At 44.2% G+C, this 27,385-nt stretch overlaps 1 protein-coding gene across 1 annotated transcript in view; it reads right to left on the reverse strand.

Moving 5' to 3' along the window:
• The window catches only part of RABL6 (RAB, member RAS oncogene family like 6), a 99,154-nt gene that overhangs the window by 59,431 nt on the left and 12,338 nt on the right, over positions 1 to 27,385 (reverse strand). Inside the window, exons 3-6 of the mRNA XM_073599958.1 lie at positions 12,313 to 12,447; positions 6,738 to 6,785; positions 761 to 816; positions 330 to 421 (exon numbers count right to left, since the gene is read on the reverse strand). Of these exons, the coding sequence (XP_073456059.1) occupies positions 330 to 421; positions 761 to 816; positions 6,738 to 6,785; positions 12,313 to 12,447 (331 nt within the window). The remainder of the gene's footprint in view (positions 1 to 329; positions 422 to 760; positions 817 to 6,737; positions 6,786 to 12,312; positions 12,448 to 27,385) is intronic.

Raw genomic sequence — 27,385 nt, forward strand, 5'->3', positions numbered from 1 at the left:
GTCAGGTCGCGATCTACCTGTCAGATGGCCGCGATTGACAAGTGGCTGACCCCTGATCTAAAACATATTGAAAGGTTCTTAGAATGTAAATGTGTGTAACTTCTTGTCTGTAATTGAGATATAAATGAGATATAAAACAGTAAGTTGTTCTAGATATAATAAAGTTGTTCTAGAGCAGACATTAAAAGATTCCCATTCTCTGTAGTGCTATATAGTAAGTTGACAAATTATAAATTTAGAAAAGTAATAAACTAGAATGACACAGTATGTACTTGAAAAAGGGATAAGGGTAAAGGATAAATCAGAGCATTTCTTATTGATATACATACCACTGCTTGGTAATGTCAAACATCATGATCACCCCATTGCAGTTTTTGTAAACATCCAAAAACTCTGCATCCAGCGCCAGGTCAGCATCCCCCTGGATAGAGAAAAGCACAAACCATTGACCTTCAGATACACACGCCTTCTTCAAATGTAGAACACATGACAGTACCCCAAGTCAAGTGACTTCTATTTCTACCAAGCATTGTAAAACAAAGGTCCTGTTACCTCTTTTATATCAGAAACGTAATAACGCCAGGGCAGCAGGCTGCAAGAAACAGTTACACAAGCCCTGGATATCTCATGTACTGCACAGGTGTGTATCTTGATGGTCAGATTTTTATAAATTATCAGCTGCTCTTTGACAAAATATATATTTTTTTGTCTACAGTGGATATAAACTGAAAACAGAAACCGTGACCACTGAGTCCCTCACCTCTTGAGGCTCATTTTCCAACTTCAGTCCACCTTCTCCTCGCTTCTTGCCTTTCCCTGGACAATAAAAACAAAATATATAAACCCTTACACAGATACAGAAGACATCTATATCATCCTGTTTTTCTATATAGCTCCACCTGAAAAAAAATGTTTTGAAAAAATGGATTCCTTGTGTAACATCTCCCCTGCCAGTCTTGTACCCTCACAAAATTGAATGGAGACGGTGGCATACATAGCCGGACCTGGAAGTGAAGATTCTGACTAGAGGGGTTTGGCGTGCAGAGCAGGCTGCAAAGTTAAAAGAGAAGTATGGGTTTCTGTTTTTTTCCAGAATCATACTTACCTAGGTGAATGCAGCATCGGTCCCCCAGCGCCTCTACACTGATAATCCGAGCGGTGGAACACCGCCGATCGCTTGGTTCTCACAGCTCCGTGAGCTGCCGTCAGTCACAGCTCTCTGCTTTGCCCCCTCCTCGCTCACTGGAGTGCTGGGCTGTAACTTTTGCACAAACCAATCAATATATGCTTATTGCGATTTTTTTACCAAAAATATGTAGAAGTTCCATACATCCCGTCTGACCTTTCACGTACATATGATCTCAACTTCCCGCCTCTATTAGCTAAAACCCGTATTCTTCTAGAGAACTGGCATAACGGCATACACTCCTGGTTTGGCAGATACAACCTGATCAAAATGTGCATCCTGCCAAAATACCTCTATCTGCTCCAGGCCCTGTCCATACACATACCACTCTCTTTTCTCAAGCAAGTACAAGCCATCTTCACCTGCTTTGTCTTGGCACACAAAAAACCCTGCCTTCTTCAGACCCAAATGTCCCTATCAAAACAGATATTAAGAAGTATTACCAGGCTACCCATCTGGACAGAGTACTTGATTGGCGGCGTCATGCTATATCCAAACTCTGGGTGCATACCGAACAATCTCAATCCAAAATAACCTTGAAGAGTGCTCTCTGGTGCTATGACTCTCTACCTCGAGAGATGAAATTAAGGCAAAGCTCCCAAGTCGCCCTGCAAGCTTCTCTTACGACGAAACAATCAAACCACAAACCACTATCCCGATTCTCAGACACCCAGAATTCCCACCAGGCCTTCATCCTGCAGAATTTGTGGCCTTGGGTAACGCAGGATGTGACCATGCCTCTAAGTTCGTTACTGCAGGGTGGCGGCCCCCCATCCCGGAGTTAGTCAACTCTGCGGGTCCCTACCAACTTTTATTTTGGAAAATGGTGCAATTACACACTCTATTCCTGACCCTCAGAAATACCTTTGAAGAATATTGTTCTGGAACTGAGCCTTTGCTCCAAGTTCTCTCTAAAACATATTCCCTTTTGAACATACCCCTGGAACAACCACGTCTATCCTGTCAGAAGAGATGGGAGATGGATCTTAACCACAAGTTCTCTGTGACACAAAAGCATTCATAAGATTTTCCCTTAAATCATCCTTGTGCACCAAAATTCAGGAAACAAATTTCAAAATAGTGACCAGATGGTACCTCACGCCCTCCAGATTACACAGGTGCTTCCCTGCCACTTCGGATCGATGTTGGCTATGTGGGGGGGGGACGTGGGGTCACTACTGCACATCTTCTGGTCGTGTCCCAGATTGGAGAATTTCTGGGGAGACGTCCGACGCATCATGCAGAATTTACCTCTTTACTGGAAACGGCAATGCCAACCGACAACCGCAAGTTGGCTGCAGAAAGTAGATATGAACAGGATGGAGGATTTGGTCCTGACTGTGCAACATAACCATGAGAAATACACAAAGACCTGGAGTCTTTGGAACATTTTTATTCTCTCCGATGAGGGGAAAACCCTCCTTGGATCATAACTTCCCCATGAGCTACTGCTACGTTCCTGAGCCATAGTCGTCCCCTTACTTGCTTCCCTTCACTCTCCCCTCTTCTTCCTCCGCACTATTCCTTGACTATTTATTTCTACCTTGCTGTTATAAGAAAAGAGTGAAAAGAGATTGGGGAGACCCTGTTACCCCCTTGTACTTACAGGAATGCCATGTCACGCTTGTTTTTTCCGAGCAAACTAACTGCAAACTTTAACTTGTTCTGTACCAATAAGTAATGTGACAATGTGATATGTTCATTGATTTATGTGAATCAAACTTCATGTTTACAACCTTAATTATCTTTTTACCACTGTTGTATCAATGGCCCCTTTTAACCACTTACCAACCGGCCCATAGCCTAATAACGGCTACAGGGCGGTTCGATAACTCTGGGAGGGTGTACTATGACATCCTCCCAGAATCCCGCTCTCGCGCACCCGAGAACATCCGTGACCAGGCGCGTCACGGATCACAGTAAACGCCCGCTGATAGCGGCCGTTTACCACGTGACCATCACTCAGTCAAATGACGGAGTGATCACTTGTAAACAAACCGGCGTCACATCCGGTTTCTCTCTCCCCTCCCCGTACCTATTGGTACAGTGAGAGGGGAGAGATCGGTGGCAGCAGTGCTGTGGGCTGGATGTGTAGTGCCCACAGCACTGATATGTGCACGTTCCAGCCAGCCATCCATACCCATCCATCCATGCTCAGCATACCCATCCATCCATACTCAGCATACTCATCCATTCATGCTCACACTGCCATCCTCATCCATGCTCACCCATCCTCAGCCATCCATACTGAGCATACTCATCCATCCATCCTCAGCCATCCATACTCATCCATCCATCCATGCTCAGCCATCCATTTTCAGCATACTCATCCATCCATGCTCAGCCATCCATACTCTGCATACTCATCCATCCATCCACAGCCATCCATACTCTGCATACTCATCCATGCACAGCCATCCATACTCTGCATACTCATCCATCCATGCTCAGCCAGCCATCCATCCTCAGCAATACTCATCCATCCATCCTCAGCCATCCCATCCACCCCCATCCATAATTAGTCGTACCCAGCCACCCTCAGCCATGCCCACCCAAGTGTAATAGGTAGTCAAATTAGATTTGAAACTTATGTCCCTAGAACACCTGATGGTTCTCCCTGCATGTTGATCCTCTGTATTTGGCCACGTTGTGGAAAAGTCTCACACATGTGGTATCGCTGTACTCAGGAGTAGGAGAATCTATTTTGGGGTTTAATTTTTGGTATGTACATGCTATGTGTTAGAAACATTGTGTAAATGGACAACGTTGTGTAAAAAAAAAAAAAAATGCGTTTTCATTTTCTTTACACATTTTCCAAAAACTTGTAGAAAAAAATGACATGTTCAAAAGACTCGATACGCCTCATTGATTATACATTGGGCTGTTTTCTTTCCAAAATGGGGTCATTTTTGGGGTGTTTCCATTGCCCTGGTTCTCCAGGGCCTTCAAAATTGTAAGAGGTAGTCAAGAAATTATATGTGTAATTTATGCTCCAAGAACACCTGATGGCGCTCCCTGCATGTTGGGCCTCTGTATGTGGCCATGGTGTGTAAAAGTCTCACACATGTGGTATCGCCATACTCAGGAGGAATAGTGGAATGTGTTTTGGGGTGTAATTTGTGATATGCATATGCTTGTGTGTGAGAAATAACCTGCTAATATAACAATTTTGCAAAAAAAAAAAAAAAAAATCTTGATTTTGCAAAGAATTGTGGGAAAAAAATTACAACTTCAAAAAACTCACCATGCCTCTTACTAAATATCTTGGAATATCTACTTTCCAAAAAGGGGTCATTTGGGGGGTATTTGTACTTTCCTGGCTTGTTAGGGTCTCAAGAAATGAGATAGGCCGTCAGTACTTCAGGTGTGATCAATTTTCAGATTGGCACCATAGCTTGTGGACTCTATAACTTTCACAAGGACCAAATAATATCCACCGATTTGGGTTATTTTTACCAAAGATATGTAGCGGTATAATTTTTGGCCAAAACATATGAAGAAAAATTACTAATTTGCAAAATTTTATAACAGAAACAAAGAAAAGTGCATTTTTTTACAGAATTTTCTGTCTTTTTTCTTTTATAGCGCAAAAAATAAAAAACCCAGCGGTGATTAAATACCACTAAAAGAAAGCTTTATTTATGTGAAAAAAAGGACAAAAATTTCATATAGGTACAGTGTTGCATGACTGAGTAATTGTCATTCAAAATGTGAGAGCACCGAAAGGTGAAAATTGGTCTGGTTAGGAAGGGGGTTTAAGTGCCCTGTGGGTAAGTGGTTAATATATTTTTTGGGGATATTTATTATAGCAAAAAGTAAAAAAAATCCAGTCCTGAGCCTTGCAAATTCACATCAGAACCACATCAAGAACGCATCTGAATCAATGAACAAATGCTTTATTTATTTGATTTGAAAACTGACATACGATTTGCACTGGACATGTATGAACTCAGTCTAATGGTTTTACACAGATCAGCCCCGATCCTCTTCTTTTTGGATCCACCCCGCCGGCGGTCCTCAGAGTGCCCCCAAATAGCAAGCCTCTTGCTATGAGGGCACTCAAACAGGCTAGCTCCCGAGCCACACACCTGTGTGTCCATTCACACACAAAGCGTGGCTTGGACCTGCTCTCTCTCTCTCCTCATTGGCTCACTAGCTATGATTGACAGCAGCAGGAGCCAAATGGTGCCAGCTGCTGTGCGAGCTAATGATGAGAGAGAGGCCCGGTAGAGCCGCTGCTCTTGGGCACATCGCTGGATCGAGGATAGGGATCAGGTAAGTATAAGGTGGGGGGGGGGGGGTTGACCAGAGGGTTTTTGCACCTTAATGCAAGTAATGCATTAAGGTAAAAAACCTTGAGCCTTTACAACCACTTTAAAGCATTTTTTTACCTTAGCACATTCCCTACATTAAGGTAACAAAATGCCTCACTACCTCCCCAACCCCCCCATTCTCACTGCTCCAGCGCTGTCCCAGCTGCAGCACCACTCTGCTCAGGTCTTGGTCCCCAATGGAGACACTGAGAGCAGCAGGAGCCATAGGTTCCTGCAGATGTCAGTCAAACACGTGAGGGAGAGCAGGGGTTTGACTTACCAGTGCTGTGTTTGTGGCTTGGCAGCACGCGCGCACGGATGCTCCGAGGAGGAAGAAGTCTGAAGGTGACTACCCAAAAGGAGGTAAGGGACTGCTTGCTCTGTGCAATATCATTGCACAGAGCGAGTAAGTAGAACATCTTTTTTATTTTAAACACAAAAATTGTTTAAAATCACTTTTAAAAAAAAAAAATCTTTTCACAGTAGGCAACATAATAGGTTCACACTGAAGCAGGCAGAATAAGAATTTTGCAAGCATTCCCTGGCAGAGCCCCAAGGCTATGCATGCGCCCCCCCACCGCCTCATTGCATACTATACTAATGGTTTGTATTTCCCCATACCCCATTGCCAGTCTGTGTCATCAAGAGAATATAAGCAAGGTGCTCTTTAATCAGCCTGCTCTGCTATAAAGTCAACCTGTTACTTTACCTAGTGTGGGTAACTCCACTTTTGTTGAGAAAAAAAAAAAAAAAAAAAACACTCTCCTTTAGTTGATCAATGTGCATTTCAGGGATTTTAACAAACTTTGTTGCAGATTCCTCCCCCTCTTCATGTGCCCTGTGAATCTAATGGGAGTGTTTTTATAATTATCAGTCAGTTGCTGCACCTGCAGGGCTCTGCGGAACATGTCAGGGTTTGCAGCCCTTTATAAAGCGATTTTTTTTCCTTAGGGAGTATTTTGGCAAAAATTACATTTCTGTTGGAGGGGATGCCAAAAATCTGACTAGTATCTTAGAGCAAACATCTGGTAAACTCAGTGAGCCAATCAAATAAGCAGGAAATAATGTTTCAATATTGCATTGTATTTTACAGCGCTGCAGATTGAAAAGGAAAGGTCATTTTTTGTTTATGCCATTTTTTTTTTTTGCTATTTTTTTTCCAACAAAAGTGGAGTTACCCTTTAAGAAAAACTTCATTGCCTACAATAAACATGTTACCTAGTAAAATATGAACTCACCTTTATCGACCACATCCCAAACCTCTACTTTCACTATGTCATCAGTGGCTGAAAATAAAAATAAATGCACAGAGTATGAGAAAACAAAACTAAGTAAACCCAAGCACTAAAACCTTATAAAGGGCAGAACATGTAATTTTAAAAGTTGTGCTTAATCCAGTCTTTCTGCAGCTTTTAAAACAAGAATAACTAGTGATCCTCTAAGGAAGGTCCTTGTTCAGGTACTTCCAGATTCAGGGTGACATCATTCTGTTCCCGTTTCCCAACTGTGGTTCTGGGTTGTCACTCTGTCACACGCATGCCTGGTGGAGACTAGAAGCAGCAGTTCCAACACACATTGTGCAAGCACAGCCAACCCTTATCAATATCAGGACACCGGGCCTGAGATTTTCCATAGAGCAGGCATTACTAAATGGCGGACTATGGTCCAGATCTGGAACTGAATCTTTGTCCCATCTGGACTGCAGTGGTCACCACTAAGGAGCCAGCTCTTTACCCCAGCCTCTGCCACTGTAATTTTCACAGTAGAGTGTAGGGCAGGAGCTGGCAATGTTAACTTTTAAAGTTAACTATAGATGACTGGTTGCTAGGACACAGGTTGTTCCTGGCAACCAATCAACAGCTTCCTAATATCCAGTGCTGCTATGTCTATGCCTCCCACCCTCTGTTCTGCTGTGTGAGGTAAGAGAATGAAGAAGCTAGGACATGGCTGTAATAGATGGGGGGGGGGGGGTTTGTGGTAACAGGAGGACAAGGCTGTGGGGAAGGGGGAGGGGGTAAAGGAGGGCAACTGTGGAGGGGGTGGGGGTTGACAGAGCAGAGTAGGAGGTGAAGGGAGACAAAGGTAGGTCACTCCTATGGGAGGGTGTATGGGGGCAGAGGATACCACTGCTGTGGAGGGAGAAGGGAGGGCAAAGGGGTACACTGCTGGGGAGAGATGAGGGCAAGAGGACGACACTACTCTCGGGGCTTGGGATGATGTGAATGTGGCAGAGGGGGCCTTTATGTGAAGGAGGTTGGGGACAAAGCTGTGAATGAAGTGAAGAAGGTTCAGAAGACTACTGTAAAGAACAGCTGAGAACACTACTATGATGTGAAGTGAGGGGCTATGATTTGGGATGGGGGGGGGGTTGATATGTAGGGGGGGGGGGACAGCGGACACCGATTTAGAGGGTGAAGGGGGAAAGAGGACGACACTACTGTGGGGGTGGGATAACAGGGGCAGAAGAGGCCTTGAAGAGAAGGGGGTTGAGGATACTACTGTGAATGGGGGGGGGGGGTAATTTGAAGGAGATTCAGAAGACTACTGTGAAGAAGAGCTGAGAACACTACTGTGAAGGGGGAACTGTGAAGTAAAGTGAGGGGTTGTGATTTAAAGGGGGGGGGGGGGAATTGTGGACACTGGTGTAAGAACGGGATTGAGGTATAAGAGGAGGGGGCTGTGATGTGAAGGATCTGAGTCATTGCACAAATGTGCGATTCAGACCTCTGAGTTCATGTAGACGGGACATGACAGCACCAAAATGCAAGAAAGGATGGAAAAACAGGAAAACAAGTATTTGTGAAAAAAAAAAAAAGCAAGCTGAATATCATTCAGATATGGGTTTACATTTACTTTAAAAGGGCAACATTAACTGGAGATTTCACACCTCCTCTAAATTATGGGTACCCCTCCAGTAGACTATGGCAGGCCGTAATCTATCCTACGCACCGTGGGTCCCTCAGAGCGATAGGGGCTTATCAGATTGGGTATCCCCACTAATAACACATGTCCTCAAAGTTTGGGACAGGCTAAATAGGTCCCTAGCCCCCCCAACATCACCACTAACATCTGTTGGTGGTTTTCCGTTGTTTCCTCCTGGGGAGACATTTTCCTTTTTTGGTCCCTGGATAACTAATGGGGGTAATTAGCCTGTCCCGCTTCCTGGAGGGTCACAGCCTAATTTTGCTAGGCACCCTCAGGAAGCAGTATGGTAGTTTCCCCTTTGACTTTTGGAGATATCGTCAACTCACTGATTTTGTCTCCTCACGGCGCCACCTATCCCCGATTAGGCCTACCCTTACAGAGTTTGAACGTATATGGACAGCTGAAGAACCTCTACCGCATATGATCTCAGCTCTTTATAAGTTACTTGATTTGGCTCCCCCTAACCCTAAACCATTCTTCATTGGGGAATAGAGGAAGGATCTCGGTGTGAGTTCACTGAGGAACAACTGCGCCACTTGTACCTTCTCACACACTCTAGCTCAGTAGACTCTAAAACACAAGAAAATAACTATAAGTTGCTGTCCCAGTGGTACCAAGTGCCCACCTCCCTTGCTAGAATTTACCCATCAGTCTCTGAGTTGTGTTGGAGGGGATGCGGGCAGAGGTGAACACTCCTCCATATTTGGTTGGACTGTCCGTTGGTTTCACCCTTTTGGTCTGCTGTCTGCAGACGCATATCGGATAGTCTAGGTATAGATGTGCCTTTTTCACCAAAGCACTTTCTGCTTCACATCCCCCCATCCCCTCTTTCATTATAAACGCAGTGCTCACCCTCATCTCCTCAATGTCGCAAAGCACCTTATACCAATTCACTGGAAGAGCCCACAAGCCCTGAGTGAGTTGGACTGGCTTGGGAAGGTGACGGAGATGATGGAAGCAGAGGAACGGGTGGCCACGTGCAAGGGAACTTGTGAGCGCTTCGACTCAATCTGGGCTTCATGGCGGAGCCATACCTCTGGACAAGCCCCAGTCTCCTCTAGTCTAGATGTTGCCTTGTTAACTTTGGCGGATCCTGCCTTCGGGCAACTTGTCCAGGTGGACTGCACCCTGAATCAGGTTCAGAACCAGACAGGGGCGGATCCAGGGGGGGGGGGGGGCAACGGGGCAATTGCCCCCTCCGAGAAATGCAGGTGAGTGACTGTCACTGTGAGAGAGAGAGAGCCGCTGGGCGGCTCCGTGAGAGAGAGACGCTGGGCAGCTCCGTGAGTAAAAGAGGCGCTGGGCGGCTCCGTGAGAGAGAGAGCCGCTGGGCGGCTCCGTGAGAGAGAGAGCCGCTGGGCGGCACCGTGAGTAAAAGAGCCACTGGGCGGCTCCGTGAGAGAGACAGAGATGCTGGGCGGCTCCGTGAGTAAAAGAGCCGCCGGGTGGCTCCGTGAGTGAAAGAGCCGCCGGGCGGCTCCGTGAGAGAGAGAGCCGCCGGGCGGCTCCGTGAGAGAGAGAGCCGCCGGGTGGCTCCGTGAGAGAGAGAGCCGCCGGGCGGCTCCGTGAGAGAGAGAGCCGCTGGGCGGCTCCGTGAGAGAGAGAGCCGCCGGGCGGCTCCATAGGTGAGAGAGCTGCCGCTCGATGTATTTGTGAGCGGCTGCTGGCCAATCAGGGAGCAGGCGGGCGGGGGAGCAGAGAGATGACATCATCTCTCACCGCCCGGCGCCCGCCCTACATCCCTTCAGTTCCCCCCCACCATGCAGGCAGCTGTAGCAGCAGAGAGATTACATCATCTCTCTGCTGCCTGTCTCTGGGACACAAGAGACCACCTTAGCAGGTGGCAAGTGACAATCTGCATCTGGTGACAGGCGACATGGCAAGTGACAAACCGCAACATGTGGCAGGCGACGTGGCAAGTGACATGGCAAGTGACAATCCGCAACGTGGCAGGCAACGTGGCAAGTGACAATCTGCATCTGGTGACAGGCAACATGGCAAGTGACAATCCGCAACATGTGGCAGGCGACGTGGCAAGTGACAATCTGCATCTGGTGACAGGTGACGTGGCAAGTGACAATCCGCAACATGTGGCAGGCGAAGTGGCAAGTGACATGGCAAGTGACAATCCGCAACGTGGCAAGTGACAATCTGCATCTGATGACAGGCGACGTGGCAAGTGACAATCCGCAACATGTGGCAGGCGACGTGGCAAGTGACAATCTGCATCTGGTGACAGGCGACGTGGCAAGTGACAATCCGCAACATGTGGCAGGCGACGTGGCAAGTGACAATATGCATCTGGTGACAGGTGACGTGGCAAGTGACACACTCGGGGCTCCCACTGATTCTTCATTATGGTGAGTTAAACTATTTAATTTTTTATAACAATGTAATAATAGTAATAATGCGCTTCAATCATCCTGACACCATAACAACCATGGTGCCGTGATGATTGAAGCGCCAACACCAGCCATTTCCCCGATAGATGTACCCCAAAAAAATATATTTTCTGGCAGTGCCCCTCCCGAGACTAGACTCTGGATCCGCCCCTGGAACCAGATGCAGAATTATCATTGATGTTCCTAGTGTAGATATACCCCATCAGCCGATGAGCCAGGTGTGTTTGCCGATTTATAAAGGCCTTAGCGGTACTTGTATATAATTTTCTTTTCCTTTTGTATATATTTTTTTCATGTCTTCTATGTTCCTACTTTGCCTAAGATGCTGTAAGGTATCTGCTTTGATTTATTGAGCGAGCCCTCTCTCCTTCCCCCAAAGTGTGAGGGCACTTAGATCGAAAATCTAGGCCAGGGAGGGGCTCGTACTAGCAATAATTATACTCATAGTGTAATGTATTATGGCACTACCGATATCAGTTATTGCCCTTGAGGTGCATTTTGTCTTCCCTTTCCCTTACCTTTTTGTCTGTACACGGTTTTGTATGGCTTAAAATGTAAAATAAAATAAAGATTATATATTAAAAAAAAAGGGGGGGGCAACATTAATCCATGCATTATATTTGGTTGGTGAAGTCACAAAAAACAAACAAAAAAAAAAACGCTAGAAACATGAAGTCAGTGGCCTTTCTGAATTCTTACACTGTAACAACCGTGCAGTTACTGGAGATGGCACAGGGTGGTCATTTTTTCTATAATGGATGTATTTGTTATGCTATCATGTCCTTGGATAAAAATGATAATTATCCAAGGACATGATAGCATAACAAATACATCCATTATAGAAAAAATGACCACCCTGTGCCATCTCCAGTAACTGCAGACTGTGTGGATCTGTAGCACTGTGATCAGGCATGCTTGAATAAGCCTTGTCACATCATTCAGTCAGTGTGTGGGAGGACGAGCCATAGGGGCTCAGTGTAAGGGTGAAGGCATCATGGGAGATGCTAGTGAAGAGCTAGGAGTACAGGAGACAGAGAGAAATGCATAAAGGGAGGGGGCGTAAAACAATACCAGGATAAGCAATCCAACTGTATATTATATGGAGACAATGAGGACAGAGAATGGGAAAGACAAGTTCTAGCCTGTGGCCATAGGAGATAAACCAGAGCAAAAAAAGACCGTGGGAGGACAAAAGTCAGAAGAAAAACAAGAGGCAAGAAAGAAAAAAGAAATTAAAAATAGTGGAATAAAAGAAAAACAAAACAAAACGGGGAAAAAAAGAACAAAGTAAAGCAAGTGTATGCGCTGAAGAGCAATAGAAAGGAAAGGAGAGAGAAAGAAAAACTAAAACTACAAAAATATCCAAATGGAGGAAAAGAGGTGATGAAAGAGTTACCAAGTTAATGTAACTAATACTAGTGAAATGCAAGAGTCCTTCAAAGGAGCACATGACAGAGGCACAAGATGGGCAGGACACAGCACTTACTCTTGTAGTTCCAATGTATGCTGGTGACCTGGATCTCCTGAGTGGGAATATACTCTTCTACAAACTTCTTTCCTTGCAGCCGATGCCAAAGAGTGGTCTTTCCGGTGTTCCTGTCCCCTCGAATCACTATCTTCACTAGAAGACAAGAGAAGCAAATAATTATACACCCAACATTCCAAAAACAGTTAAATGCACAGCCACACACACAAACATATTATTTAAAAGGAGAAGTATAGCCAAAGCTTTTTTGGTTTCAGTTCCCCTGTGTGTCATAGGAGTGCAGTTGATTCTAGTGACCCGGTTTCAGCCGACAGTGGACTAAAGTCCGCTGTCAGCTGACGTTACAGACCCAGTCCAGGCTCTGAAAGATCCCATTCAAATGGGTGGGATCCACCCAGAAGCCTGGACCGGCACCTGGCTCAGCCTCTCAGTGAGTCCCTGAGAGCCTAAGCAAGCTGCTCCTGCCCCCTGCACAGCCCAGAGCACCAGTGAACGCTGGAGGGGCAGAGCAGAGCTCTCTGCAGGCTGAAAATTGAGAAATGAGCAATCAGTGGTATTTGATCTCAGCCTTATAGACGGCGGGGAAAGTTGCAGCTGGGACCAGTGCTGCAGCCATCTAGACGTGTTTTTTTAGATTTCTGAACATTTAATTTGAATATACAATCACCGACCACTTTATTAGGTACACCTTGCTGGCATAGATTCAACAAGGTGTTGGAAACATTCTTCAGAGCTTTTCGTCCATACTGACATGATAGCATCACGCAGTTGCTGCAGATTTGTCTGCTGCACACTGCAAATCTCCCGTTCCACCACATCCCAAAGGTGCTCTTTTGGATTGAGATCTGGTGAATGTGGCGACCATTGGAGTACAGTGAATTCATTGTTATGTTCAAGAAACCAGTGGTAAGATGATTTGAGCTTTGTGACATGGTGCATTATCCTGGTGGAAGGAGCCATCAGAAGATGGGTACACTGTAGTCATAAAGGGATGGACATGGTCAGCAACAATACTCAGGTAAGCTGTACCATTTAACCACCTCCCACTGCACATATACGGCTGGGTGGGAGCTTCCTCCTCCTGAGTGGACGTTCAGGAACGTCCCTCAGAAGGAGGGGGATCGTGCCCGCGTGCCCTCGCAGAGGCACGATCCCGATGCGCTTGTGTCACCTGGACATGGCGCATCTCCAATCGGCAGGAGGGCTCTGTGATTGGCCCTCCTGATCACATGACTGTGTCCAATCACAGCTGTCATGTGATGTAAATAGAGAGCTGGTTGCTAGGCGATCAGCTCTCCTCTTCTCACACGGAAGTTGAGGAGAGGAGATCACTGCAGCCAGCCAGTGATCAGTGAGTATGAGCTGTTTTTTACAGCTTTTTACACACTGATCACCGACCCAGTGTCCCCACACAGTGTTTAATCACAATGTCCCCAAAATAGCGTCCCCACACAGTAAAAACACCTGTCCCACATATGTAACAGTAAAATCACATGTCCCAATGATCATCTGCATACATGTCTGTGATCATCTGTGCACATATGTCCGTGATCACACAAACCAATTATTATACACTAAACGGGATTTTTGTAGAGGGGGAGACATGTAGCAGAATACATTTTGGCTTAAATTTAATGACAAAATTTGATTTTATTGGATTTCTTTTAAAACAGCAAGTAGAAAATATTGCTTTTTTTTTTTTTAATTTCCGCTCTTTTTTCGCTTATATCACAAAAAATAAACTGATTTGTGAATAAATACCACCAAAAAAGGTCTATTTGTGTGAACAAAATGATAAAAATTTCATTTGGGTACAGTGTTGCATGACAGCGCAATTCTTATTAGAAGTGCAAGAGCACTGAAAGCTGAAAATTGGCCTGGAAAGGAAGGGGGTGAAAGCGCCCAGTATTGAAGTGGTTAAACAATGCTCAATTGGTACTAAGGGGCCCAAAGTGTGCCAAGAAAATATCCAGGATGGATCCATGCTTTCAAGTTGTTTACGCCAAATTTTGACCCTACCATCTGATGTCACAGCTGAAATCAAGATTCATCAGACCAGGCAATGTTTTTCCAATCTCATATTGTCTAATTTTGGTGAGCCTGTGCAAATTGAAGCCTCAGTTTCCTGTTTTTAGCTGATAGAAGTGGCACCCAGTGTGGTCTTCTGCTGCTGTAGCCTCAAGGTTCAATGTGTTGTGCGTTTAGAGATGGTATTCTGCATACCTTGGTTGTAATGAGTGGTTATTTGAGTTATTGTTGCCTTTCTAGAATCTCAAACTAGTCTACCCATTCTCCTCTGACATCAACAAGGCATTTTCGTCCACACAACTGCCACTCACTGGATATTTTCTCCTTCTGACCATTCTCTGTAAACCCTAGAGATGGATGTATGTGAAATTCCCAGATGATCAGCAGTTTTGGAAATACCAACAACCATGCAACATTTAAAGTCACTTAAATCAGCATCACCACGTCTAGATGCCTAAATGAATTAAGTCGCTGCCATGCGATTGGCTGATTAGCAATTTGTGTTACCAAGCAATTGAACAGGTGTACCTAATAAAGCTATATATATAATATATATGTGTGCGTGTGTGTGTATCTCTATCTATCTATATACACATATACATATATACACACACACACACACACACACACACACACTATCTATTCAGGAGAAAGAGAGAAGAGATTCAGAAAACCTATAGCTTTATTGTGGGGAATTATGCAGTTAATTGTCCCAACAAAGTTAAAAAAAAATAGCTTTGACTGAATGATACAATGTCTGAACAAAACTTCATTACTCAAGTTGTGTCACCAGTGATTCATGAAGAAAATGTTTACACTCTCCTATCCAATTAAACTTATCACTGAGGGCTGTGAAATTCCTTGCTCTACTATGCTAAACTCTGCAGCCAGAGGGAAACTTTATGGACATAGAATTTGCCCAACCAATACTATCCAAATGAGAAACAAACTTGCCAGTATTGATGTGGCGACTGTTAACGGTTCACCTTTATCGTCGGGATCCATGAGTAGAGATGGGCTGGACACACCCCTGTTCAGTTGGCACCAGAACTCCAGAACAGAGAAAAAGTTCTGACCCGAAAAAGTAAACATTAATAAAGTCTATGTAAACCAAACTTGAAAAATCAAAAGTCCCCATTTTGAAGGCTTATATGCAAGTAATTGGCCATAAAAAGAGTATGGGGGTCCGGATACTGCGCTAGGGGACATGTATGTATGCAAACATTTTTTTAAAAAAGATCGTTTTTTCAGGAGCAGTGATTTTAATGATGCTTAACCACTTCAGCCCCGGACCATTTGGCTGGCCAAAGACCATAGCACTTTTTGCGATTCGCCACTGCATCGTTTTAACTGACAATTGCATGGTAGTGCGACATGGCTCCCAAACAAAATTGACGTCCTTTTTTCCCCACAAATAGAGATTTCTTTTGGTAGCATTTGATCACCTCTGCGGTTTTTATTTTTTAAGCTATAAACAAAAAAATAGCGACAATTTTGAAAACAAAAGCAATATTTTTTACTTTTTGCTATGATAAATATCCCCAAAAAATACATTAAAAAAATTTTTTTTCTTCAGTTTAGACCGATACGTATTCTTCTACATATATTTGGTAAAATCGCAATAAGCGTTTATTGATTGGTTTGCGCAAAAGTTATAGCGTCTACAAAATAGGGGACAGTTTTATGGCATTTTTATTAATTTTTTTTTTTACTAGTAATGGCAGCAATCAGCGATTTTTATCGTGACTGCGACATTATGGCAGACAGATCGGACACTTCTGGCGATATTTTGGGACCATACACATTTATACAGCGATCAGTGCAATTAAAAATGCACTGATTACTGTGTAAATGTGACTGGCAGGGAAGGGGTTAACCAGTAGGGGGCGCTGCAGGGGTAAAGTGTGTCCTAGGGATGTGTTCTAACCGGTGGGGGGGATGGGTTACGTGTGTCATGACACTGATCACTGCTCCCAATCACAGGGAGCTGTGATCAGTGTCCTGTCACTAGGAAGAATGAGGAAATGCTTGTTTACATCAGCATTTCCTTGTTCTTCCTCTCCGCGAGACGATCGCGGGTATCCCTGCGGACATAGAGTCCGCGGGACCCCCGATAACACTCACGACCTTGCGGCACGCACCCACAATGCAGCGTCTTAAAAGGCAACGTAAAGGTACGTTAATATGCCTGTACGTGCCATTCTGCCGACGTAAATCGGCGTAAGCCGGTCGGCAAGTGGTTAAAGTGCAACAATAAAAAAATTACAAATTTCTTTAAATATAGTGTCGGGGGGGGGGGTGTCCCCTTATTCTGCCTGCGAAGTGGCGCATCTGTAGAATGTATAGAACATGCTACAGCAAAAATTACATTAAAAAAGACAGACATTTAAAATTGCCGGCAATAGGAAAAGGTTTTAAAAAAATAAAACGCATGAGGTGCCACCAGGTGACGTTGCCCCTTACCTATATAAGAACTGTCAAATGGCAAGCCAAGCGATGGAGAGTCGAGATGTGGTAGATTTATCCAAGACCAGGGTTTATTGCCGCTGGCCACATTGAGAATACAGTACGGATCTTTCCCCATGGACGAATGGCGCTATAGACAGCGCCAACATTTTGTCTGTAGCCTACCCCACGGTATCCACTCCCCTACCACGGCATCTCCCTTTGAACGGCTCTGTATGTCTACCTCAGCTATTCCACACACTATATCTGTATTATATGAGTTACTACAGTTGTTGGAAAGTGGAGGGAAGCCTGGATACACAAGGGAGTGGGAGAGAGAGACCTTCAGCATGTCTTTACTGAAACTCAGTTGGACCACCTTTACCGTCTCACGCATACGAGCTCAATGGACACGAAAATGCAGGAAAATAGTTTTAAGGTACTTACCTGATGTTATAGAGTTCCCTCTAAGTTTGCCAGGATATACTCATCTGTATCCAACGCTTGCTGGAGCGAATGCGGCCTCAGAGGCTCATTCCTTCACATCTGATGGAAATGCCCCAAGATACGGCCCTTCTGGTTAGATATAAGAGCCCAGATTAAGGACATTCTAGACCTCGAGCTCCCCAATTCCCCTTTGGAATCCTTGCTACATGTCCCTACCACTCCTCTCAGCCAAAATCGCAAGTCTGTACTGCCTCATTTACTCAACGCGGCCAGAAGGTTAATTTTGATATACTGGAAGAGACCACAAATTCCTACATGCACTGAATGGATTACTTTAGTGAAAAACATCATGGCTGCAGAGGAGTGGATGGCAAAATGTAAAGACCGTTATGAAAAGTTTTATACTATATGTGCCACTTGGATGCACTATACTAGTAAAGTCACACCAGGTTCTCAGGGGTCCCCGCATTCAGCAGCCCCTCCTGTGGAAGAGGCTGGACTGTAGGGGCCCCCGATCCATACACAAACCAGCATGGAATGATGCCTTAATGTGTTTTGTTCTGTTTGGATTCTCTCTGTACGTTTTTACTCCTCTTTGTATGTTTTGTTCTGTCTTTTGTATGTTGTATAATACAAAAATTTTCAAATAAAGATTACATAAAAAAAAAAAAAAAAAAAAAAAAAAAGCAAGCCAGGCAGTCAGCGGTTTGCCTTAGTTGAAGGTGGAGCGTTTTTCTTCCCCGGATCTGGCGGTGGAGGTGTCGTGATGGACAATGGATCTACATTGGGGGGGGGGGGGGCACTGTTTTTTTATTCTTTAATAAAGGAATTGTCAAAATCCGTCTGTGTTTTTATTACTTTTTGACTCTTCTTGATACTATGTACCCCGTACTCATTCACATGGGGGGCAGGATCTGGGGGCCCCCACAACCACAGCCCAGGGTTGTGGGGATGAGGCCCTTGGTTCAGGAGGTGGTGGGGGGGTGGCGCTGGCTCGTTCACCTACCCCCTTTCCCAACAAGGGTCTGGTATGGATTTTGAGGGGGGCCGCGCATCGTTTTTTTTTTAATATTGGTGTGGTGTTACCCTTAAAATTCACACTTTACAAGAATTCTCCAATCTCTTCCACTTATTGAGGTGCAAGGTGAGGAAGAATTTGTAGTTGAGAAAATTCTCGATTACAGGATCTTTAGGAACAAATTACGATGTCTGATTCAATGGGAAGGATATGGGCCAGAACAAAGATCTTGGGAATCCGAGAAGAACATCCATGCCCCTAGATTGACAAGAGAATTTCATCAGAGTTTTCCTCAAAACCTGGTCCTAAATTGTCCAGGGGCCATTCTGGTAGGAGGGGAGTACAGTCAGGATCTGGATCTGAACCCAGGATTTCTATTGCGTCTGGCAGTAGCTCTTTTCACTGTTCCACTTGAAATGCTGGACAGCTCCCTGCCTGATCCCTTAGAAAACCTTACTTTAAATCTTATATCTGATAAGCCTTGAACTTCTTGCTCCTTCCATGAACCTCCTACTTAATCAATTTCTCTACAATTCCTTTTTTTGCTCTGCTCCAGCAAATATCTTACTCCTTGAGTTCCTACTGTTGTCTGTATCTCCACTACCAAGCATTGCCAGCCTTTGGCTTATCAACTACGCTTTCACTTGACCCCAACTTGAAACCGCTCATTACAAACCTTTGACTTGCTTCTGCCTGATCCCAACCTGCTACATCTGTCACAAGACTACAAGACACCAGCTTGCTCATCTTATGGTTGGGAAATCCTGAGGACAGCAGCCTGGCTCCAGCATGCTCTGGAATATATCAGAAGCTTTACCAGTTGGTTCTTAGATTCTGTTCTTCGGATTAGCGCCCATCACCTGCCAGGGGGACCTACTTGCATACGTCTGATTAGGGATTGACCAATTATCGGGGTGGCCGATATTCACTTTTTTTTAGAAGTATTGTATCAATCAAAAAAACTGACTGATATTACTTCAAGGGGTTTTACCGGGGTGATGCATGCAGCTGCCAGTACCGTTCTCTAGAGCGGACGGTCGGCTTTATTGTGATGACAACTGATACGGCTCAGCAGCTGCTCGGCTGTTATTACAAGCAGCGGGAGGGGACATCATCCCCCCCCCACCGTCTTATCCCATCCCACAGGGAGGCCCGAGCAACCGGCCGGCCGAAGACCGATGCTTCGTTCGGGTCCCGGATCTAGTAATCTGGAAGCGATGTCATGACATCACTTCAAAATTACTATCATCTTAAAGGCGCAAGTTAAAAAAAAAAAAAAGTATTCAAAAAACGCAGATTTTGACATTTTGAATACTTTGAAGTGCAGAGGAGGGGTTTGGGGTCTTATAGACCCCCGACCTCTCCATAAAGAGTGCCTCTCACATGCCTATTAGTGTCACAAGGGATGTTTACATTCCTTGTGACAGCAATAACAGTTATAAAAAAAAAAAATTTTTTAAAAAAGGAAGAAGGAAATTGACGGTGTAAAAAACACATTTTTAAATGTACAAAATATTGGCAAAAAATATGGGCTATCGGCCGGAGAGGTGGCCGAAATATCGGTATCGTATCGGCACTGAAAAACAATAACAGTCGATCCCTACTACCGATGCAGTTTTCTGTGTGAACCTTACTACTGGAAATAACTACTGGCCTGCGAGCCTGACCCCTGACTGACAACAAGGCAAACACAGGAGCCAGCATCTTGGTAAAAATCCAATTTGCAGAAGACAGGCCAAATGTCAGGGTCATAAACTGGGAGGTACAGATAGCCCACACCAAAGAAGAAAAAAAGCACAGATGTGCTGGAAAAATAGGGACATGCAAGTATACATTCTTGATATCTATCAAGGCTGAGGCTGAAAGAAAAAAATGTAGGGCCTTAAGATCCAAGATTGGGTGGATACACCCTTTTGGCTTGAGGTCTGCAAACAGATTGAAGTAAAAAGCCCCAAGACTTGTTCCACCACAGAGAATGGGGTAACAGCTGCTTCAGAACACATGCAAGGACTGCCTGGAGATCTGCTAATCTTTAGTGACACAGGTAGGTTGGAAGTAATGAATAGGGGAAGGGGCTGGTAGAGAAATTGTAGCTTTTAGCCCCTGGAAACAACCTGCCACACCCAAGTATCAGAGATGCTGGTTGCCCAAATGTCCACAAAATGGAACATACGTCTCACCATTTTGGAAAAAGGGGGGGGCACACTCTCATGCTGAGGAAGACTTATCTAGGGGGTTTGGGGAACTGGAAGTCCACTGTCTTTGAAGTTAGAGGCCTGCAAGTAAAAGAAAAGGGCTCTTCTTGGTCTTAGATGAGAAGCGGGCATTTCCATGCTGAGCCCTATGCTTTTTTGTTAAAGATGATGGGTACTCTTACCCACAGTGACATCCATGCTGAGGGTATCCAAGGTGACTCTGAAGAGACATTGCACTGGGAAGAACATGCAAAACAGATGCTTTCTGTGCAAGGGTCTCACAGCCTAACACTTCAGCGAGAGATTTTTTCCCCATGTTCACGGAGAGGAGGCCCATCCTGGAGATGTAACTGGAAACTTAATCATTAAACACTAATTCAAAGCTGTGGACTTGAGCACCAGACACTCTAAAGTTAAGTGATCCACTGCCATGGTGATCAGGTCTCTTCTACTGGCCTTAGCCCAATAAGTTATGGTCTGACAGACTAAGGTCATGGCCAGGACAAGTCATACTGCAGGATTGGTCAAAGAGAGCTGAGCTCTAAAAAGGGGCATGAGAGACTCGGAAGAAGGGACAACATATAGAAACATGTCAGTCTTTAGTGTGGATAGTATTACAACCCAGAATACAATTTTGGTCTCCTCTCAGCAACAGCTTGGGATGTCTTTGTACTTTCATTCTTTTGGCTCTGCCAGTAATCTCAGTGCTCCCAGTTACCGCAGAGAATCCATCTTGGCTAATATACTCTACTATTACCAGTTACCCTGTGAGAGTTCCAGCATCTGTTGGTGTTAGCGAGCATTTCCTTGAATGATTAGTCTTGGTGATATGCCCTGATCAATTCATTTAAATGCAAGTTCCATTTTGTTTTTTTAAGTCTTAAAGTAGTTTTACATGCCCTATCCGGCATACCCTGTCTCTACTTTACCTGGAAAGGATATTAATAGCATGTGGAAAGAGGGAGGCAGCAATGGTTAATATGTTAACAAATGTAGTAACTCTTTATGCTCATTTCCATAGAGTTCATGTTAAAAAGAGAAGTCCAGCCCATTTGGCGGGGCTTCTCCTAAGGGTCACAGGAGTGCACCCCATTTGCACTCCTGTGACCCGTTTTCAGCAGAGAGCGGTCTGAAGTCTGCTCTCTGCTGACGTCACACAGATCAGTCGAGGCACCGCGTCATCCCGACTCTGGGAGTCTGGATCCACCAGGTGCCTGGACTGATGGCCGTCTCAGCGAACCGCTGAGAAGGCCGCTCACCATCCTTTCACAGCTTAGTTCTCCAATGAGCGTGGAGGAGCAGAGCAGGAGAGCTGCTGATTGACAGGCAGCAGCTCTCTGCTTAAGGAGCCAAGAGAACTGAGCCATCGGCGGTGTTCGTTGGCTCAGGTCTCAGGTGCAGAGGCGGCAGGGGGACAGATGCAGTATCGGACGATGATGCATCCACCTAGGTTAAGTATGAATTTGTAAAAAAAAAAGCCAAACCCATACTTCTCTTTTAAAGCTAATCTCCAGATAAACAGGCATATAAAAGAACATATTTACCTGACAAAAATATTGTAACAGCTAGTTTTTGGATCTCTCTGCAGACTGCAATACAGCCTGGTCTTGGATGCACTCCTGCCCGTGATTTAGCAATGAAAGGACAGCAGTCCACTGACAAGATCGTTACTCTACCCTCTACTTTCAGGAAGCTCTCAGGCTGGATTCACACCAATGCAGTTTTAGTGCTTTTTGCATTTTGCAGATTTGCACTACAGAACATTTAACATTGTTTCCTATGGAACATGTTCTGTAGTGCAAATCTGCAAAATGCAAAAAGCACTAAAAATGCATAGGTGTGAATGGAGCCTCAATGTTTTTCAAGTGCAGAAAGACCTATCACCCAAACAGGTTTTCCCAACTTGCCAGGAAACAGTTTATAAATAACTCTTACAGGCTTTAAGAAACAAATATCGTCAAGAGGAATGGATCCTGAGGAAGTGACTTGATCGTGAAGCGCATTGATCTATAGTGCCTTGCAAAAGTATTCACCCCCTTGGTATTTTTCGTGTTTTGTTGCCTCACAACCTGAAATTAACATGGATCGTTTGAGAATTTGCATCATTTAATTTACAGAACATGCCCAACTTTGAAGATGTTTTATTTTTTTTTTTTTAATTGTGAAGCAAGCAACAAATAGGACAAAATAACAGAAAAAGGCATAACTATTCACCCCTCTAAAGTGAATACTTTGTAGAGCCACTTTTTGCGACTATCACAGCTCCAAGTCGCTTTGGATAAGTCTCTATGAGCTTGCCACATCTTACCACTGGGAGTTTTGCCCATTCCTCCTTGCAAAACTGCTCCAGCTACTTCAAGTTGGATGGTTTGCGCTTGTGAACAGCAATCTAAGTCTGACCACAGATTTTCTATTGGATTGAGGTCTGGCCTTTGACTAGCCCATTCCAACACATTTACATGTTTCCCCTTAAACCACTCAAGTGTTGCTTTAGCAGTGTGTTTGGGGTCATTGTCCTGCTGGAAGGTGAACCTCTGTCCTAGCGTCAAATCACACACAGAGGGGTACATGTTTTGCTCAAGAATATCCCTGTATTTAGCACCATCCATCTTTCTCTCAACCCTGACCAGTTTCCCAGTCCCGACTGCTGAAAAAAACATCCCCACAGCATGATGCTGCCACCACCATGTTTCACAGTGGGGATGGTGTTCTTTGGGTGATGTGATGTGTTAGGTTTGTGCAAGAAATAGCATTTTCTTTGATGGCCAAAAAGTTCAATTTTAGTCTCATCAGACCAGAGCACCTTCCTCCATACATTTTGGGAGTCTCCCACATGCCTTTTCGCAAACTCAAAACGTGCCATTTTGTTTTTTGATGAAAGCAATGCCTTTCTTCTGGCCACTCTGCCATAAAGCCCAACTCTATGGAGCGTACGGCTTATTGTCGTCCTATGTACAGATACTCCAGTCTCTGCTGTGGAACTCTGCAGCTCCTCCAGGGTTAACTTAGGTCTCTGTGCTGCCTCTCTGATTAATGCCCTCCTTGCCCGGTCCTTGAGTTTTGGTGTATGGTCGTCTCTTGGCAGGTTTGCTCTTGTGCCATGTTCTTTCCGTTTGGTTAAGATAGATTTGATGGTGCTCCTAGGGATCATCAAAGATTTGGATATTTTTTTATAACCTAACCCCAACTTGTACTTCTCAACAACATTGTCCCTTAATTGTTTGGAGAGTTCCTTGGTCTTCATGACAGTGTTTGGTTAGTGGTGCCTCTTGCTTAGGTGCTGCAGCCTCTGGGGCCTTTCAAAAAGGTGTGTATATGTAATGACAGATCATGTGACACTTAGATTGCACACAGGTGGACATCATTTCACTAATTATGTGACTTCTGAAGGTAATTGGTTGCACCAGAGCTTTTTATGGGCTTCATAACCAAGGGGGTGAATACATACGCACATGCCAATTATCAGTTTATTTCTAAAAAATAGTTTTATTTTTATATTTTTCTAATTTTACTTCACCAACTTAGACTATTGTGTAGTGATCCATCACATAGAATTCAGATTTAAAAAAAACATTGAACTAAAGGCTGTAATGTAACAAAATAGGTAAAAAGCCAAGGGGGGTGAATACTTTTGCAAGGCACTGTATTGTACACCACATATACACACACTCTATATATATTTATTCATATTCTATATCTAAAACAAATGGGGGGGGGGGGGGTGTATGTCCACGCACCAATGGCCAATAAGCGAGGAGAGGGTGGAACCTTTTTGCTCTCCTACAGAATCAATATGCTTTCCATCCACTAAGTATATGCACACGTACACTCATTTGCTTTTTCTTTCTTTTCATTATATGTTCCATAATCTACAAAGGTTGATTCTTTTCTCTCTTATTGGCCATTGGTGCGTGGACATGCACACCGCCATTTCTATTTTTTTCAGAAGAATTACTTGCCAGTTTAAATGAGTTTGTACATTATAGTGGGCAATTTGTTAAGTAGCCATATATAGTATCTCACAAAAGTGAGTACACCCCTCACATTTTTGTAAATATTTTATCTTTTCATGTGACAACCCTGAAGAAATGACACTTTGCTACAATGTAAGGTAGTGAGGGTACAGCTTGTATAACAGTGTAAATTTGCTGTTCCCTCAAAATAACGCAACACAGCCATTAATGTCTAAACCTTTAGCAACAAAAGTGAATACACCCCTAAGTGAAAATGTCCAAATTGGGCCCAATTGGCCATTTTCCCTCCCCGGTGTCATGTGACTCGTTAGTGTTACAAGGTCTCACGTGTGAATGGGGAGCAGGTGTGTTAAATTTGGTGTTATCACTCTCACATACTGGTCACCGGAAGTTCAACTTGGCACCTCATGGCGAAGAACTCTGAGGATCTGAAAAAAAGAATTGTTGCTCTAAAGTTCGCCATGTCTATAAGAAGATTGCCAAAACCCTGAAACTGAGCTGCAGCATGGTGGCCAAAGACCATACAGCGGTTTAACAGGACAGGTTCGACTCAGAACAGGCCTCGCCATGGTCGACCAAAGAAGTTGAGTGCACATGCTCAGCGTCATATCCAGAGGTTGTCTTTGGGAAATAGACGTATGACTGCTGCCAGCATTACTGCAGATGTTGAAGGGGTGGGGGGGGGTCAGCCTGTCTCCAGACCTAAACCCTATTGAGCATCTGTGGGGCTTCCTCAAAAGGAAGGTGGAGGAGCGCAAAGTCTCTAACATTCACCAGCTCCGTGATGTCATCATGGAGGAGTGGAAGAGAACTACAGTGACAACCTGTGAAACGCTGGTGAACTCCATGCCCATGAGGGTTAAGGCTGGGTTCACACTATACTACACGACAGTAGTATGACTTTCATCCTACTTTGCTCTGCGACATCAGTCCTACATTGGTCCTACATTGATCCTACATTGGTCCTACATCCATCTGACTTTCATGAACAGGATACTACTTTGATCCGACTTTTCAGATAGTACACTTGTCCTTTGACCAATCAAAACTAACACACAATGGGAGGGGCTACAGCAGGGGCAGGAAATAACACAATGTCGGATGCCAAAGTCGGTTGGTTAGGACAAGGATCCGACTTTGATCTGACTTCAATGATAGTCAATGGGCTGAAGTAGGATCAAAGTCGGACCAAAGTAGTACAGGGAGCATTTTTAAAGTCGGACCGACATGTGTCGGAATAGTTAAGACGGCTCCCATAGGGAAACGTTGATTTTCACACGTCATGCGACATGAGCTCCCAATGTCGGAGCGTTTGTCAGACCAGTGTGAACCCAGCCTAAAGCAGTCCTGGAAAATAATTGTGGTCACACAAAATATTGACACTTTAGGCCCAATTTGGACATTTTCACTTAGGGGTGTACTCACTTTTGTTGCCAGAGGTTTAGACATTAATGGCTGTGTAAAGTGTGTAATAACAATCAGTGCCAAAAAATCTTTCTAAAGTGCAAAAATTATTATGGAATATATAAAAAAAACCCACAGCTGCTGTGACACTCACAGTGATTCACCACACAAATGTAAACAATTATATTCTTATAGTGCAGCGCTGTATAACCTATAAATCATTCTATGAAACACCAATGAATAAAATTAAAACAAACTAAATGCAATATTCCCTACAATATATTCTTATATAAGTGATTAAAACCACAGTGCAAACAGTCCATATATATAAAAAATGTCATGTGTTAAATAAGATCAGTATTGAACCAGTTCATATCAAATAGTGTGTGAAACAATCCACTGCTGTGCTCTTCTGTCCACACTGGGACCAGTATCCCACCAGCCAAATTGCCTGCTCACCTCACAGATGAGTTTACAAAACTAAAATAATGGTCACTTTTTGCTCCTTCACGGTCTCTCTCATCCACGCCAAAACACCTGATCCTCCTACGCTCTCCCAGCTGAATGCTTGCGCTGATAACTTCACACAGGTTTAATTCAGGAAACTCTTTCCTCCTACAGCTCAGCTCCGCTTCTCGCAAATCGGTTATTAACATGTAATCACAAACAGACTCCATAGTGCTCTCTGTTGCTTTATTAAAAGAGCCGCAAAATAGTCACACTTACAAGATCAAATATTTAAAACAGCATGTGTATATGCGTCCGCTCGCTCACCACTGACATACACTCACAGTGGCTGCGTGATGTCACGGGCTCGGCTCCTCCCCTCTATAAGCGTGTCGCCCTCTGATTGGGCGGGCCACCTACCCTGAGCACATTATATATATATATATATATATATATATATATATATATATATATATATATATATATATATATATATATATTATACACACACATACATACTAGTGTTGCCTAGGCAAAGCTCCAGGCTTCGCCACGGCCGTCAGCTGCGTCTGCAGACACTCCCATTTCCTGTGGACCACGGGACACAGATTTCGTAGAACTGGATAGTTTGTCACCGTGCATGGGTCCGCTCAGTAAACTAAATACAGAGTGTCATATTACAGCATCGCTACTGACCCCCACTGCAACCTCCCGTTACAATCTAAACAGGAACTTATTAACATTTATACCTTCATTTACTTATTCACAATCTAAAAAACATTAATATTTATATGTCCTATACCATTTTATATTTTCAACCAAACTTAAATATCCTTTAGGTTAAAAATCCTTATTTATTTATTAATATTAATCAAAAAGGGCTCCTTATTAAAACCTCAGTTAAAGTGGTTGTACAACGTGTACAACCACTTTTACCTACAGGTAAGCCTATATTAAGGCTTACCTGTAGGTGCTGGAAAGATCTCCTAAACTTCAACGGTTTAGGAGATATTTACAAAAAATTTGTGCGCTGATGACTACGGTGCATGCGCACTTTAGAAAGGGCACATCGTGCCGTTTCTAATAGGGGTCATGCCGTGACTGGCAGCTTCCAC

The sequence above is a fragment of the Aquarana catesbeiana genome, linkage group LG09, assembly GCF_042186555.1.
Source record: "Aquarana catesbeiana isolate 2022-GZ linkage group LG09, ASM4218655v1, whole genome shotgun sequence".
Classification (NCBI taxonomy): Eukaryota; Metazoa; Chordata; class Amphibia; order Anura; family Ranidae; genus Aquarana; species Aquarana catesbeiana.